Source organism: Bison bison, unplaced genomic scaffold, assembly GCF_000754665.1.
Source record: "Bison bison bison isolate TAMUID 2011002044 unplaced genomic scaffold, Bison_UMD1.0 scf7180017864289, whole genome shotgun sequence".
NCBI lineage: Eukaryota > Metazoa > Chordata > Mammalia > Artiodactyla > Bovidae > Bison > Bison bison.
The window spans coordinates 22,370,056-22,387,774 of NW_011494861.1; the positions used below are offsets into that span (position 1 = coordinate 22,370,056).

At 44.4% G+C, this 17,719-nt stretch overlaps 1 protein-coding gene across 2 annotated transcripts in view; it reads left to right on the forward strand.

The window, feature by feature from the left end:
- Positions 1-2,830: 2,830 nt before the first annotated feature.
- LOC104996038 (major histocompatibility complex class I-related gene protein) overlaps positions 2,831-17,719 on the forward strand; it is a 27,570-nt gene continuing 12,681 nt past the window's right edge. For both annotated transcript variants that reach the window (XM_010850177.1, XM_010850176.1), the window contains exons 1-5: positions 2,831-2,993; positions 14,077-14,337; positions 14,996-15,271; positions 16,298-16,573; positions 17,179-17,280. In XM_010850177.1, the coding sequence (XP_010848479.1) occupies positions 2,939-2,993; positions 14,077-14,337; positions 14,996-15,271; positions 16,298-16,573; positions 17,179-17,280 (970 nt within the window). In that variant the 5' untranslated portion in view covers positions 2,831-2,938. The remainder of the gene's footprint in view (positions 2,994-14,076; positions 14,338-14,995; positions 15,272-16,297; positions 16,574-17,178; positions 17,281-17,719) is intronic.

A 17,719-nucleotide genomic window follows, 5' to 3' on the forward strand; every position in this document is an offset into this window, starting at 1 on the left:
ATAACGCAGGCACATGCACACACACACACACACACACACCCCTGTTGAACTTCTTAAAACACCCCAGAGGAAACTACTTACTGAATGAGATAAAATACACTACAGTATATTGAAAACAATCCATTCAGTTCAGTTCAGTTCAGTAGCTCAGTTGTGTCTTACTCTTTGTGACCCCATGGACTGCAGCATGCCAGGCCTCCCTTTCACAATACATTTAATGAATTAGACTTTTTTGCTAACTTAATAATTTGTCTTTTGGTTTTTGAGGATGACTTGTCCCATTGCAAATGGGTCAGATTCTTCAGAAGGGCCTCAAGATATATATAATAAAACAGTGTTTAAAAACCAAAGACATAGACCCATAGTAAACAAGGTAAACACAACCTACTGTGACAAATACAGCTTGAGGTTCAAGGATTAGACACTTGCTCAGAGGTAGAGCTAGTTCCCAAGGGGAATGAATAGGACACTTCTCACTCCAATGCTTTCTAGCTTAGTCGGGCAGTCTTCACTTGTCCTTTAAGATACTGACACTTATTAAATCCATTTACTTAAAAAATTTAAGACTATTAAGGCTATGCTATAAAAATGCATGTTGGTACTGGGAAATTGTTAAGTGAAAAATAAATTACAAAATAATATTAGGATGTGAAACTCTGTTTTGGTAAAATGAATCCCCCAAAGTGTGTTTGTATACATTCATATATAGTCACAGCAAAGTACTAAAAAGACATATACTAAAATGTTAACATTGGCTTTCTCTGAAGAGTGATTTTTGTCTTATTACTCTGATTTTTTAATGTGCTTTCAAGTTTTCTGCGTTGAATTTGTTGATTTGCACTTAGGATAAAATGACTTAAAAATGAAAAGCACGGTCACCATACCTACTTTCTAATGTAAATGCTGCAGACTGCAGTACAGTATGCAGTTTTGTAACAAGATAGGAACAGAAATTCAAAAGGAGAAATGAATTCCCTGCTGTGGGACATCAGTGCTAGTGATAGATCCCGGGGACTGTTGGGGGCTCTGAGAGTGAGAGGCACAGGGGTGCCCTGCATTTGTTAAGTGAAGAATTAAGGGAAAGAAAGAGAAGGGAAGGAGGAAGGAAAGGAAGAAATACAAAGGTCCGAGAAGAGAAGGTGCTAGGAGATGCTGAGAGTTGTTAAATATCATTATTATTTCATTATTTGGCTTCTTTTTTTTCTTTTGGGAGATGGAGGACACGTAATTTTCTGTTGCTCCTAGAACAAATTACTACAAAACTAAGTGCCCTAAAACAACACAGATTTATTCTCTTACAGTTCTGGAGGTCAGGTGTCCAAAAGTGGGTCTCTGGGGCTAAAATGAAAGTGATGGCAGAGTTGTGTTCCTTTTGTAGGCTCTAGGAGAGAATCTCTTCCTTCTCTTTCCAATTCTAGAGACTGTCTCAATTTTATAACACCCTTGAGATTGGACCCACCAGATAATCCTGGATAATCTCCCCATCTCAATATTTTAAAGTCAATTTTATCGCTGAGTCCCTTTTGCCATGCTAGGTAATAAATTCACAGGTTCTAGAAATTAGAATATAGGTATCTTTGGGGTGAGGAAGGGGGTATTATTCCACCTACTGCAGAAGAAAACTGGTATGTTCTACTATCTACCTTGTACGCTGTAAACATAACCTCATCTAAATCTTCAACAAGCCTTGTGAAATATATGCCAGGATTTGCTTTTAAAGTTGAGAAGACTGACGCTGGTAGGGAAGGATGGGGAGAAGGGATAGTTAGGGAGTTTGGGATGGACATGTATATACTGCTATATTTAAAATGAATGACCAAAAGGTGTACCATATAGCACAGGGCACTCTGCTAAATGTTATGTGGCAGTCTGGGGTGGGAGGGGAGTTTGGGGGAGAATGGATACATGAATACGTATGGCTGAGTCCCTTCATTGTTTACCTGAAACTATCACGACATAGCTTGTTAATCAGCTGTACCCCAATACCAAAGAAAAAGTTTTCAAAGCAAAATAGATAAATCGAGGAAACTGAGCCTCAACACAATTTGGGATTCTGCACAAGGTCAAGTAGCTAGGATGCAAACATCCCAGGTCCCTGAGCAGAAGCTCAAGCCAGCCTGCCTGGTGGCCTTGCCTCCACTCATCTCTCCCGCTCACCTCTACATCCTCTCTCCTGTCTGGGCCTGTCCTCCAACTCCCTGAACAAGCTACACTTCTGTTTCCCAGGTCATTGTGTTCTCCTGATGACCAGGTAGTTGTGGCTTTGTGCTGAGGTTTGCTAATCTAGGAAGCCAAGCCAGCTGCCCCTCAGAATCTTCTTAAAGCCCCAGGTCTCCTTTACTCAATGAGCATTTTTGAGCTATTGGGCTGGGGGTGCTAGAGCAGCATGGAAGATAGATGTAAGCTAAAAATGACAAGATAGTCTAGGGGATACATATTATATCAGACATGTGGACTGCAGCATTATAGGAAGCCAGAGCAAGTCCTGGGAACTTTGTGTGAATCTTTCTCATGGATCTTGGGTGAAACCTAAGCTCCAGGGAATAAACAAAGGCTTCTTTTTCTTTTGAGCTCCCTGGGGGACCAGAACTGATTCATCTTTGTGTTCCCTGTAGCTGTGCTCCATAAATATTTAGAAGTTGGTAACAGGACCAAGATAGGAACAGCAAAAGGAGCAGTCAGTGTCTCAGACCAACAAAGGGTTAAAGGTCACTGGGGAAGGCGGTCCTTTAGTTTTCTCTTGCTCTCTATGCTACCTAGCAACTGATGACACCAACATTTCCACTGTTTTGACTGGGAGAGAGACCTTGAATGTCACAGTTGCTGAATCACCAAAAAACGGAGAGAGCCGATACAGTACAAGGTTCTTGAAAGATCAACAGGGACCTATCAGTGTTACTGTTAAAAGAATCAGAAGAGAAGGATTTTAGAGGGGCTGATGATGCTCCTATTGCCTCTCATCATTGTATTAATGATGAAGCTCAGCGATGCTCGTGAGTACCCCAAGTTCTCTTTACTCTAAACTCCCCAGCTGAGGGAGCCTCTGGGAAACAGTTTGTCTTCCTGAAACTCCTGGTGAAGTGAAGAAGCCAGGGGCAGAAAAGTGTGTTTATTCAACCCAGGACTTGTTGGAGTGATGAACCGGAAAGCTATACAGTTTTCCAGTCTGTGTGCATAGGATCTTGATGTTGCCCACCTTTTCTGAGGGGTTGAAAGCCATTCTGGAAAGACCCTCTGGGTAACTTCCTCATTCCTATTTCCTTTCTGCACGTTGTTCCCTGTCTTTTCTGCTCATGTCTTTTCTTTCACTTTTGTTTTTCCTCCCTACTAGCTTGGTGAGTCTCATGAGGATGTGGTCAGGGTTTCAGGGGCATTGAAGAGTAGAGCAGATCCATTGTTCACATTCATTTGTTTATCCTCCTCACCACAAGCCCTACCTGTAACACAAGATCCCAGAAAGATAAAACCATGGTTCTGGACTTGTGTACTGAGTGTAAGAGTTATCAACTGAGTAGAAAAAGATTTTCATTGTATGGGGAACCTGTGTTACTGGGGAAGCAGTTGCTTTCTGTTGCCCCAAATACACAAGAAGACTGGTGGGCTGGAAGCAACAGGCTTCTCTGCTCTAAGCAACTGCTTTCTCAGCTAGAGTTCAGCACTCCCAGGGGGTTGCTGGACAACATCTGGGCTACCATCATAGACAACGATGTATGAGCATGATGGGAAGGAGCTCTTTCAAAATATCTGTGTGTTTCTTGATGGCCTACTATGTGATGGCACTTTTGGGGACATGACCATGGACAAGATAGACATAGGTCCTAATTCTATAGAAACTTCTATAGAAAAGTCCTACCATTCAAGTCAGAAATGGGAAAGACTGAAGGTGAAGGTAAGAGACAGAGAATAAAAAGAGGGCAGGAGTGATATTTCTAGAAGGTAAAAAGCCTATATATTGCCTGTATTTGATTCTCAAAGAACTCTCCAATAATATGACCACAATACCCCCTAAATATAATCTTTTATGTGTTGGTCTAACTAACCCTTGTGGCTGAGACAATATCCCCATTTCCCGATGAGGAGATCCAGACCGAGAGAGGTGGACTCAGCTCACATAATGAACAGAGTCTGAAGCACATGCAGGTCTTCCCGCCCACAGCCCCTGGCTTTCCCACAAAATCCTAGCGTCTCTGGATGTGGATGCTCCGCACTTTGATAACTGACAGCATGAGAAATAGAACCAGTCGCCTATGAAGGGCAGGTAAGGTCACCTTGTGCTGGCTCTCCTTCTCTTCCGCTGCATCCTTCTCGGCCCTGTGTTGTGTCCCGGGGCGTTGACTGCTACAGGCGACATCACCCGGTCTCTCTCACAGGCTGATTTCTGTTTGGGTTCACCCAATAGGAGACGCCGAGGGAAAGCAATCAGAGAGCGAAGAGAGGTTGAGGTATTACCTTCTTCTTTTCCCTCTTTCTCTAGTGCCTCTGGTAGTATAATAGCTGTGTCCCTCCACAATACAGTTTTCCATGAATAGCCCCTTTTTCATGGTTCTAGCTACCACTGGGCTTCAGGAACACTATTTGCTCCTCTAATCGCTACAACACTAGGGCTGGTAACGGCTTCTTATAACTGCTAGCTTCTGGGTTCCCTAACATCCCTCATTTGTTCCTGTAACCTTGCTCACAGCTCTGTGTAGAGTCCCTCCACTGAAGTTTCTTCATGTGACTCATCTAGAGTGAAGGCTATTACCTGCCAGGACCCTGACTGAGCACGCTGAGCATTGAGGAGTGCTAACAGAGGGGAGATGGAGTTATGAAAAAGGACTTGGTCTTGTTGATATTTGGACCTAATGCTGGCCCTGAGTGGGAGCTTCTAGGGGTGGAAATGCAGGGAGGAGATACCAGAGTGTTTGAGATCACAGAGCAATGTTAAGATCACTCCAGCATCACTTCCAGTGTGGTGTTCTCATTGACTCCTTAGCCTTCAGTAACCTGCTCTTGCCTTTGTACTCCCATAGCTCCTGCTCCCAGTTTTATAGTTTTCTGTCTACCAAAATCTCTCAGTCAAGGTTCTCCTTAAAGCGGGGAGAGAGATCTCATTTTTCTCGTTTCCCTCATATGTTCTAGTGACCAATAGGCACTTAATAAACACCTCCTGGGTTTTATGTTCCAAGGTGATGTTTCTAAGAAATTGAAGTGATCTGACTGTATGCCATAGAGCAGGGGTCCCCAACTTCTGGGGCCAAGGTAAGCAGCAGGCAGGTGAGCAAGCAAGCAAAGCTTCATCCATATTTATAGCTGCTCCACATAGCTTGAATTACCACCTGAGCTGACCTCCTGTGAGATCAGCGGCAGCATTAGATTCTCATAGGAACGCTCAAGAACCTGCTGCGAACTATGCATGGGAGGGATCTAGGTTTTTATGAGAATCATCCTGAAACCCTCCCCCACCCCTCGTCATTACCCAGGCTGTGGAAAAGTTGTCTTCCAGGGAACCAATCTGTGGTGCTAAAAAGGTTGGGGTTAGGGTTGGAGAGAACTGCCATAGAGAACTTGGGCAGCAATAATGACTAAATTCATGACTGTGGTTTATTCTGGTTGCAGAATTTGCATGAAAAAGAAAGAGGTTTCCAGCCCGTGGGAAACTGTGAGCTGGTGAGGGGTGGGTGTAATCAGGTGGGGCAGGCATGGGATCTCTCTGGCAGAGCTATATGTGGTTTGTATGGTTGATCCTGAAAAACACCAAGGTCAGTCTCTTGACGTTATTCATAACTCTATGGATATTTCAATATGCTATATCAATCTGCTTCATGAAGTCCTCCACAGATAAGGACTGATGATAGATAAGTCCCCGGAATTGTCAACTGGGCTAGTGTTAAGAGACAGGCTTGCAAATTATCTGCTAAGAAATGACCTTGAGTTCCAAGAGTTAACATGAGAAAATATGGGCACTTGCTATAGACCTTATTAGACTCCAGTCTGTTTCCATGGAGCTGTTGCCAAGGTACATGCAGTAGAAATTTCTCCAAGATACTGTTTTACTCCCCTAAGGCCCTCTTCTTAGTTGACATTGAATCTATCTAAATCCGAGAAATTCAACTAATTTGTAGATTTTCTTCTGACTAGTGGGAATATTTGTCTATTCTTACTAAAACCCATTGACCTCGGTCATCCTCACTAGAGGATTCCCAAGGTCTCAAAGGAAGGGGCCTAGGTTAAAGAGAAAACACATGACTTTTTAAATACTTGCTTTATGAAACCCAAATTGAGACAGATGATAAAGGACATTCTTTCTGATGGCCGAGTTTATATTTATTACGGAAAACTTTTCAAGAGTATGAGTACCAAATCACATTTTGTTACAACTTCAATGAATCATTTTATAAGAATAGAATTCATAAAATTGTAATTCTTCTGGGAAACAGGAGACCTGTGGTCATCATCGTATACAGAGAGTACTGGGGGAAAAAACCATCAGGGCTCATTCATTCATTCTCTGAAGGTCTATATGGCTCACAGTAGACCTTGCTATTCCGCAAACACATGGAATGGGCAGCTTTCTGGAGGACTTGGGCTTGTTGTTCTGTCTGGAAGGTTCTCCTAAGCTGACTTCCTTTCTCCATTCACATCTCTGCTCAAGTGCCACCTGCTGAGATAGCCTTTCCTGGTCCCTCTAACCTATAAGATCATCCCTCTTCACATTCTATTTTCCTTGTTTTTTTCTTTTTTTTAAATTAGTTTTTCTCTTTTTAAATTTTCTTTTTTCAGTATCTTTTTCTCCATTTAAAAAAATTTTGTTTATTTTTGTGTATATTTCCTTTCCCTTCTTTATTTCTCTTCAAAACCCTTGTCAGCAGCTGATCTTGTGTTATACACTTAGCTACTGCCAGTCTTCCTTCTAGAAAGGAGTTCAGATAGCTGGGACATTGATGTGTTCATTGCTGTATTCCTAGCAGTTAGGACTGTGCCTACTGGAAGTTCAGAAAAGCATAAAATTTAAAAGGGACACTGGTAACCTCCAAAGGGTAGCCTTAAAAGAGTAACTTAAAAGTCAAACCGCCACATTCAGCACTTCCTGGCCCTCAACAAGTTTCTGTAGTGAGAGGAGTTGTTAGGAGAGACTGGCAGTTCTTGAAGTGTATAGAGCCACCCACATCACTGCATAGTTGGACTAGTGTCCAAAGGCCCTCTTAACTAAAAATATCACCCTCCACTTCTCCCTCTCATTCCCACAATGCCTGAAATTCCAGAGAGTAGTTCCCAGGAATTATAATCATTTTGACTGTGTTAAGACATAGGGCCATTTGGGAGGGCCAACAAATAATTGGGGCTTTGTTGAACTGGTCATCCAGTCAGGACTCACAGCCAGTTGTAGGAAGGTCTCAAGTCTGGTTCCCCTGGGACAGGAAAATCTGGGATTAGTGAGTCATCCTTGACACAAGAGGGCGGGAGAGAGCAATGGTGAGCCTGGTGAGGAGCCTGAAACAGAGCCTGGGATGGGGAAGGGCCTCTGCTTCTGAACAGCTGGGCAGTCTAAGGCAGAGAGGCTTCCTGCTTGACAGGTCAGAGGGAAATTCTTGGGCCCTCTACTTATGGATTCTAAGGATGATATTGGACAATTTTCTTCATCTCTCTGAACCCATTCCTATCTGTGAAATGGGAATTTTAAGAAAGTGAAAAGTGTTAGTCAGTTAGTTGTGTCCAACTCTTTGCAGCCCCATAGACTGTAGCCCACCAGGCTCCTCTGTCCATGGGATTCTCCAGGCAAGAATACTGGAGTGGGTAGCCATTCCTTCTCCAGGGGATCTTCCAACCCAGGAATCAAATCCGGGTTTCCCACATTGCACACGGATTCTTCACTGTCTGAGCCACCAGGGAAGCCCTGGGAATTTTAAGATCTACCTCAAAGGGTTGCAGAGCTTCTCAGGTGGCTCAGATGGTAAAGAATCTGCCTGCAATGCAGGAGGCCCTGTTTCAATCCCTGGGTTGAGAAGATCCCCTGGAGAATGGACTGGCTACCCACTCCAGTATTCTTGCCTGGAGAATTCCATGGACAGTGGAGCCTGGTGGGCTACAGTTCATGGGATCATGAAGAGTTGGGCACAACTGAGTGACTGAGCACACACACACACATAAAAGGTTGTATTGAGAAGTAAATATAATTCATGTTTATCCAAGACTTAGCATGGTAGCTATCACATGGTTTGCACTCAAGAAATAAGCGTGGTTCTGAGGGTTATGACTCAGATTTCACTGTGCTCCATGGTGCATGGAAGGCCTAACTTCATAGCGGGTTTTCCATCTCCTCCTTGTGGCATTTCTGGATCCCTTCATGGAAGACCAGGATGTCTCTCCTAGTTGCTGGAACATTCCATTGGTGCCTCTTTTGTGGCACTTACTGCTTGCTGCCATATGTCCCTGTATTGTATTTATTTTTGTCACATTCTTTGGCTCTCCAATAGGCTTCCCTGATGTCTCAGCTGGTAAAGAATCCGCCTGCAATATGGGAGACCTGGGTTCAATCCCTGGGTTGGGAAGATCCCCTGGAGAAGGGAAGGGCTACCCACTCCAGTATTCTGGCTTGGAGAATTCCATGGACTGTATAGTCCATGGGGTTGCAAAGAGTTGGACACGACTGAGCGCCTTTCACTTTCATTTTCACTTTGGCTCTGCAATAATACTGTAAATTCCTGGAGGAAAAGAACTGGTGTCTGATCTGTCTTTCCCTTCCTGACATTGCCTCACAATTCCTCTTACATGGTAGAAACTCAAATATCAATTGCCCTCATGGATGACTATCTGAAAATACGTTAGCAGTTATTGTCATTTCCACAGCCTTTTGTCAAAATGGTCCAGCTAGTTCATCTACAGGCTAAAATGAACATAATTTAAGATGTAGAGTCACCACTATATTTGGTCTGATCGCTGTTCAGTTGTGTTGTTCAGGCTTTTCAGCAACGTCTATCAGAGGCTGTTGGGACAGAGCTGCCTCTTTGAGAAGCAGCTTGACTGGCCTAGACAGAAGACCAAATTCAAAATTGTAGATTTCAGTCCACTAAGTGGATTGATGCTGATAATCTGTTCATGGAAAGGGAGAGAAAAACCCAATTTGTAATTATTGGAACAAGAAGAAAGAATCAGAAGGTCAGAATGAATCATATGAAATTGCCATTTTGGTAGATCAAAACTAGTCCAATAGAGGTCTTTTCAAATGATTCAACCTTCATAGTTATATGGAAATCTAATCATCCAGACAGCATATCCATAGGAATATAACCTATCACAAGATCTAATGTATCATGAGAGAAAGAGTACCATGAATTTTCTCCTGTTTTTTCTGTTCTGAGTTACTGACTTAACATCTGTCAACCAACTTCCCATCACAGCTGAGGTAACATTTTAGAAGCCCAAGTAAGGAGCAAGCATGGCTCATACCTATGGATACGCCAGATGGGTAACTGGGTGCGTGGCAGAGGAAGGGGACCAGGCTGTGATGTCCTGGAGCAGAGCCACAGCTTGACTGCATGAGGCTGGATGGGCAGGCGACTGGCAGATGGAGGCCAGCCTTTAGGGGCAGAGCACCCTGTGAAGTCAGGGCTGGCTGGTGGAGAAAAACTGCTCCGAAACCAGGAACAAGACTCGGAGGTTGGAGAAAAGGGCATTCCACTGTCCTTGGACAGCTGGCAACAGGCCATGTGTCTCTCTGTTGACCTCTAAACTCTGGATTATGCAAATCTTTATGAAGTTACATTTTTGTAAGAAAGTGAAATTACATGGATTGTAGATATTATGTATAGAGATGATGTCAGTGATACTCATTTAGAATAAATAACCCCATTGAGCAGTAATACCCCAAGTTGGTAATACTATTTTTTTTTGTTTGTTTGTTGGCATCTACCAGGCACGCAGACCCCAGATGTCATAGAAGGAAACCCAGTTTCCGAGGGAAGTTCTATATGTCAATGACATAGTCTCTTTTTAAAATCCTTCCTCCCTCTCTCTCATTCTTTGTCTGGGATTTGATTTCTATGAGGCTTTTTGCTATCGGAAGCGTGGAAGCAATTCCTACCTATTTCTTTTCCCCTCACCCCCTCAGCTCCAGCCCCAGGCCTCACTGCTTTTCCCAGAATGTGCCAGGTTGACCTTTCCTTGGGGCCTTTGTACAAAATCCCCCTGCCTGGACCGCAGTCCCCAGACATCTGCCTGGCTCCCTTGTTCCCTGCAGGCACTTGTTCAAAGTCTTCTCAGACCAGCTTTCCCTAACTTCCGCTGTTTAGAATTACATTGCTTAGTCCTCTTTGCACCTTTATTTTTATCCACTGCACTTTTTAAATGACGGGTTATAAGTATTTATTTTATATTGTATGCCTTCCTTGTGTCCTCCCATTAGGATGTAGGCTCCAGAAGGGCAGACATTTTCATCTGTTTTGTATGTAATGTGTTCAGAGTCCAGAACAGCGCCTAGCACGGAGAAGGTACTCACATGTTTGTTGAGTACTCAGATGGAGACTAAGAAAGTGTGAGAAAATGTTCATGACTTGCTCTTCCTTTTGCCTTCATCTTTGAGCAATTGCATAATCTGCGGAGGAACCACAAAACCTTTCCAGATGTGGAGAAATAGAACCGTTTGCAAAATCGGTTGCAGATTCCACCATATTACACCTTTTGCAGACTCTAGGCTGGATGTAAATTAGATTTCAGCTCTGCTTCCCATTCACCAGCTTGCACCTTATGAAAAGTATTTTTTAAAGTATAAGTTCCTGGGAATTCCCTGGGAATTATAATTTAATTTTATAAAACTAAAATTTAATTATATTTTATTAAAATTTCTATTTTAAAGTTTAAGTCCAGTGGTTAGGACTTGGAGCTCTCACTGCTGGGGTCCTGGGTTGGACCCCTGGTCAGGGAACTAAGATACCCATGTGGTGAGGCCAAAAATGTTTTTAAAATAAAGCATAAGTTTGAAGTTAAATTGATTCGCATTCATTCCAGCATAATTAATTATTTTGAAGCATAAAAATAGTGTTTTGCAAACAATTTACAAATACCTACAAATATTTAAGTTCCAACCATGCGCTAGGCTCCCTGTGCTAGGCCTTGTAGGAAATACAGAAGGAAGAAGCTAAATCCCAGTTCTTAAGTATCTTAGGACTGAGAAGTGGGTAGAAAGTGAACAAAGATAAGAGAATAGAAGGCAGAATATGGAACTATTGTTTCGGGGATAGAGTTTATGCCTCTGCTTTATCCTCACTCTTGTTTTCATAAGAACCAACACTTTTGTGATGGTCTTATGTCCAGTCTCAGAGGTTTTCACTGGGTTGCCTCCCCATTCCAGCCCCCACCGCCACAGGAAGGGAGAGGGGTGGGGAATAAAAGGTCAAAGCGGTACGGAGGGACCATGGGGCCTTTATGCTCCGCCCAGGCCTGGGGGAGAACAGCCTCCATCTTGCTCAGCAGCACAGCTGACATGCAGGATACTACCTCCAGGGAGGGGGCCCATGGGACATGGGTGCTGCCCAAAACTGCTCCCACCCCAGCTGGAGGAGCAGAGAGAAAGAAAACTGAGAAAGAAAGAAAGAAAACTGGAGGATCCTGCAGGTTACAGAACTGGTGCAATTGGTTGGAAGGGGCCGGGGCTGAGTAGGCCTGATTCGGCCTCAGGGAATCCTGCTGCTGCTGCTGCTGCTGCTGCTAAGTCGCTTCAGTCATGTCTGACTCTGTGCGACCCCATAGACCGCAGCCCACCAGGCTCCCCCGTCCCTGGGATTGAGGTGAGGGTTCCCTGGCCTTGGGGAGGCCTGTTCTAAAAGACAGTCTGCACAGTGTGGATTCTTTCATAAACAGCTTTAGAAAAAGTTATAGCCAGACGTGCATGCACAAAAATGAACCCAACCATTTTGTGAACTGTTTTGTTTGTTTGTTTGTTTTGACTTTTTTCTTAAACATATATTTAAAATGAAGAGGAAGGAGTAAACTTCATTAAGTTGCATTCAACCTGGGGGTCAGCCTGACCCCCATCTGAGGTTCTCCACAGCGACCAAGGCCGTGCCTGAAGATCTGAGCCTTCACAAAGGGGACAACAGTGGGATGAGCTACCTGGAAAAAACTGGGGGAAATGGTGTCTAGGGCAGCTCTTAGACACATACAAAAGAAGCCGTGGATGTGGCTCCACCTTTTAGAGGGCCCTGCTCCAACAACTCCCTTATCCACATCCTTCCCCACAGAGCAAGCGTCCATGAGGCCAAGTGGAGGTGCTTGCCCTGGGTCTGCACCTCACCACAGGTATCTGGAACCTGCAGCTCTCTGCCCAGATGACTCAGGGCTGCTTGAATTTACATGGGCCTCTTCCTTTGGTCCATCCTCCTAAGGATGGTAAGGCCTCTGCTAAGTCCAAGAGGTGGCAAAGAGGCAGTGTTTATAGATGGAGCCTGAATGAGAGAGCACCAGGCCCTTAGCAGAGCTGGGGGGACTTGGGGAAGGTAGAGAAGGAGGTGGGTCTCAGGCTAAGGCCCAGGGGCTGGAGGATGGAGGCTAGCTTTCTCTGTGCCACCACCAAGTCAGATTTTTGAATTTGAACTTGGGCTTTGAGGTCATACGAAGGGATATTTGTCAAGGTAGGGAGAGTAGAACATACTAAACAGTTCGTTAGCTTGATTTATCCCTGTAAGATATTTGGGCCTCTGGCATGTGGGCCTCCTCTGATCTCTTGACACAGCCTTGCAAATATCAGGGCTGGTCTTGGGGGCTGTCTTTAGAGATGCGTTTTGCTGACTGGGGAGGATGTTGATGGGTCAGGATGGCAGGAGATAACAAGATAAAAGGCCTAGAGATGGGCATTTCCAGACAACACTGAGCAGAGCCTGGGAAGAAAGCCACTGTGCTGCATGTCTTCTCCCCGCCAGGTTTTGGCAGGACATGGAGGACCTTGGTTTCCTTGGTCTCAGCTCTGCTTACCTCTTAGGTGTCATTTCTCCTCTCCTCTGTGATGCTTGCTGAGCTCCAGCATCCTAGGCCACTGGTTCCCGCAGTGAGCCCCGCTCTCCCAGCCTCTGTCTGTACAAATTGTTTTCTGTTCTGCTCCTACTGTCTGTCCTCTCTCCTATGTCCCTGCTCAGCCTCATTCCCTGCTCACCTCCTCCCCGTCCCAGGATCTCCCCTAAGACGTATCTTCTCTAGAAAGTCTTCCCTGAAGGCCCACGCCCTGCACTGACCCCATTATGACACCATCCCATTCCTTCCAGACTGCGCTGTCTCCACTAGACGCGGAGCTTCCTGGTTGACACGAGAGAAGTTCAGTGCAAAAGCAGCAGAGAAAGTCATGCAGTTTTATTTCATCTTAGCCGGCTTTTGACCATTAGGGACTATGATAATTCTTACAGTGAGGTTTGGCTAGAAGAAAAAAGTAGAGAAAGAATAGGAAAATGGTTTTCAGAGTTGGTTTGATATAATAGACAAAGCATTTTTAAAATTTTGCTTTTTAAAATTTGAAAATTAAATTTTTTAAGAAAAAATTTAAAATTTTCCTTGGGAGGCCTGAGTCTTTATGTGGGTTCTCACTGTGGGTCTGTCGAGCAGACTAACTAACCTGGTGTGTGTGTGTGTGTGTGTGTGTGTGTGTGTACACGCGCATATGCATGCACAGCAGTGAGATAGGGGCCCTATTTTATCACCCTAGAGCCTCTCCTGGTGAAACCTGGGCGTTGGTTGTCAGGGTTTTCAAACCCTCAGAATCCCTCAGGGATAGATCTCCCTGGAGGGGCCAGTGAGTGGCCCTGGGCCCCTCCCCAAAAGACCAGAGCACTTTACTTCATCTACAAGTTGAGTTACGTGTAAAAATGTTCAACCTGAGGTTTTCAACCTCAACAAAAAAGGCTCCAAGTCTTGGCTAAAGCTCTGAAGTCCTTTCCAGGTCGAAGTTCCTGGGGTTCTGTGATTCCATAAGAGGAAGTAGCAGCTGGGTCCCCGAAGGAATGGGTGCAAATGAACACGGAGGACTATCATGAGGTTTAGACGGAATCTAGTAACTTATGGATCTGGATCAGCCGTGACCCTAAATATCTGCCTTCTCTGCCTCTCTCGCAGGGACTCACTCTCTGAGATATTTTCGCCTGGGCATTTCAGAGCCTGGCTATGGGATCCCTGAATTTATTTCAGCCGGGTATGTGGATTCTCATCCCATCACCATGTACAACAGTGTGTCCCAGCTGAAGGAGCCGCGGGCCCTGTGGATGGAGGAAAACCTGGCACCTGATCACTGGGAGAGGTACACACAGCTGCTGCGGGGCTGGCAGCAGGCGTTCAAGGTGGAACTGAAGCAGCTGCAGCATCACTACAATCACTCAGGTGGTGAAGGCAGCAGGGATGAGCACATTCCATCCCTAGCCCCCAACCCGGTAGAGGCCCCTGGGCTGACAGTGGCTGTGAGCTGAGCTACATTCTTTTGGCAAAGCTCAGGCAATCTTGTCACTGGGGTTCAGTGCCTGCCATCTGTCCTGTGCCTCTTCCACATTGTCTGTTTCTTCCCCAGCACCCCATGTGCCCCCATGTCCCTGTCCCATCTTCATTCAGGCTGCTGACCTGCATCTCCTCCTAAATCTAGCCGTTGCGTGTCTTATTTCCAGGCCTAATGAAGTGCTTGCTTATGGGCAATGACTTACTACATTAACTTTCCCCGGGGATATTTCTGGCTCCTGGGTATCTCTCCCTCCTCCATTGCAGTAAAAAGTGTATCAGTTAGTTGTTCCCAATATAGGATAACTCCACAAGGCAGGAATTATCATACTCCTTTGACATGCAGTAGGTACTCTGTAGATACCTATGTATAGGTGGGCTTATATCACAGGAACTTTCTGGAGACTCAGTGATGCCATGCCAGGCCTGTGCAGTAATGTATTCTGGGGTAGAAGATGCTTCCAGCCATGCCCCTAGTCAGATCATCCGGGTACCCACCTTTACATCCCCATGTCAACCCCTCCCTTCCTGCCATTCATGTGTCTTCCAGGGTTTCACACTTACCAGAGAATGATTGGCTGTGAGTTACTGGAGGATGGAAGCATCACGGGATTTCTCCAATATGCATATGATGGACAGGATTTCCTTATCTTCAATAAAGATACCCTGTCCTGGATGGCCATGGATAATGTGGCTGACATCATCAGGCGGGCATGGGAGGCCAATCGGCATGAGTTACAATATCAGAAGAATTGGCTGGAAGAAGAATGCATTGCTTGGTTAAAGAGATTCCTGGAGTATGGGAAAGATGCCTTACAAAGAACAGGTAAAGAGGAGGGGGAACTCCTTGTCCCCACATCCTCAGAACTAGCAGTTTCATACGTAACAGTCCTCTAATTTAGCTTTTAGCCATCTTTTTCTGAAGTCTGTTTTGTTAGTTGGGCTACAGTGACCTGTAACTTCCTCATGAAAACTTTCCCTAGTTACCCTTTTATCAGCATTTTAACAACACTCAGCAATTCTACTTGTTTTGAGTGGAGTATGTCCAGGGACGCTTCCTTTTGGGGGATTCAGTGAGATAAATCCTCCCATCTCCTGTTAATGATAAGTTGGGTAATATTGGGTTGGCCAAAAAGTTCATCTGGGTTTTCCTGAATGAACTTTTTTGGCACCCCCTGCCCAGTACTTTGGGAGGTAATGCAATTCTTCAAGCTTTGTAGTAACCAAGAGATCATACAACACCAGGATGAGTAAAAATCTGAAATTAGAAAAAAGACACACAGAGGGTCTTTGCTTACCTTAAGAGGTTAGGATAAGATTCCTTTCAGTAAAAAACTCCTCTTATACATCAAAGATATGATTCAGTTGGTCAACTTTTAGTTAACAAAGAACTTTTCATGCATGATCTCATTATTCAAAATGAATTATGTCTGTATCATGCTGTGGGAAACTCCCAGACACGATGTGCCTTTTCCCACAGGAGTGATGTTTAATAGTGGGGCTTTCCAGAGCTATGGCAGCCCCTTGGGGAGGCACCTGGACTACAGGTATGAATATGGACTCTCTGTTCAAGCACATCGGTTTTGGAGGCAGTTGACTGGAGTTTGTTTCAATTCTCCCACTCACTAGCTGAATACTCATTTTCATTTTAATGGTTTCAGGTAACAGAAATCTGCTCAAATTGGCTTTAGATCAAAGAATTTGTTATTGGTGAACCTGGGTTCTGGGTTATTCTTATTTTTATATGTTTCTTGCAATGAAGAAAATTGGGAAATGCAGTTGCTGTTTTCTAGTATTGTGCACTCAGTACATAAGATACTTCTATTTTAACTTGAACTTCTTTTTTTTCTAGAGCCCCCCAAAGTCAGAGTCAATCACAAAGAAACTTTCCCAGGGATTACAACTCTTTACTGCAGAGCTTATGGCTTTTACCCCCCAGAAATTTCCATTAACTGGATGAAAAACGGGGAAGAAATTGTCCAAGATACCGATTATGGAGGCATTCTTCCCAGTGGGGATGGGACCTATCAGACTTGGGTGTCTGTTGAGCTGGATCCTCAGAATGGTGACATTTACTCCTGTCACGTGGAGCATGGCGGAGTCCACATGGTTCTTCAGGGTTTCCAGGGTAAGGCTGGGATTGTGGCTGTCTGGGGAGTGAGACCGAGGAAAGGTGGTGAGCAGGAACCGTGGATCACTGCGTGCTTTAGAATAGGTCTGTTAAATCAGAGGTTCTCTCAACTTTTTGGTCCTAGGGCTCCTTTATACTCAAAAAATTATTGAGGACCCCAAAGAGCTTTTGTTTATATAAGTTATATCTATTTCTATTTACTGTATTGCAAATTAAAAAAAAATTTTTTTTAAGTAAACACTAGAAAACATAGCATTCTATTTGCTGTCAGAGTGATAATGTCATCTCATATTGTGTGGCCTCTAGAAAATTACCCTGTGCCCATGTGAGAGATGGAGATTTAAAAAAGGGGGGGGCGGGGAATCATGAGTTAGATCTCATTGACTCTCTGATTGGGTCTTGAGGACACCTGGGGCATTCAGACCATACTTTGGGAACAGCTGTTCCTGTTTCAGATTATTCTCCACAGAGCTGTGAAGAAGTCACAGTAAGAAAAGTAGTATTGGGCTTCTTGATGATCACAGGAAAAAAGTCCCCAAAAGATAACATAGAAGAGCAGGAGGACACGTGGATTTTTTCCTCCCTTATTTGCTTACTTTCAGAATCGGAAACTATACTTCTCGTGGTGAAAGCTGTTGGGTTCATTGTCCTCGCCATTGCCCTGGCTGGAGTTGGCATCCTAGCCTGGCGAAAGAGGCCCCGAGGTAAGAGGCGCGTGGAAGGATCCTGGGGATGAAGACTGTCTCTCCACAGCTCCAGAGTTTTATTTTCTGCACCTGCTACTCCAAGCTCCCTTTAGAACTGGGTTTGGCCTCATTTTGTACCATAGGACCCGAAACACCTCTCTCAGCATATAGGGAACACACACCATGGATGATGCTTGCAAGGAGAGTGGTCTGTTTCCTAAGTGGTGCCTGATGTCAACAAAGTGGTACAGTTCCTGTCCGGGTGGACTGTCCTTTGTGCAGTTGGTTCAGAGAAGATATGGTGACATTGATTTGTCTTTTTCCAAATGATCTCATTATTGTTAATTACTACTGACCTTTTAAAAATAATTTATTAGAATTGGAGGCTAATTACTTTACAATATTGTAGTGGTTTTTGCCATACATCGACATGAATCAGCCATGGGTGCACATGTGT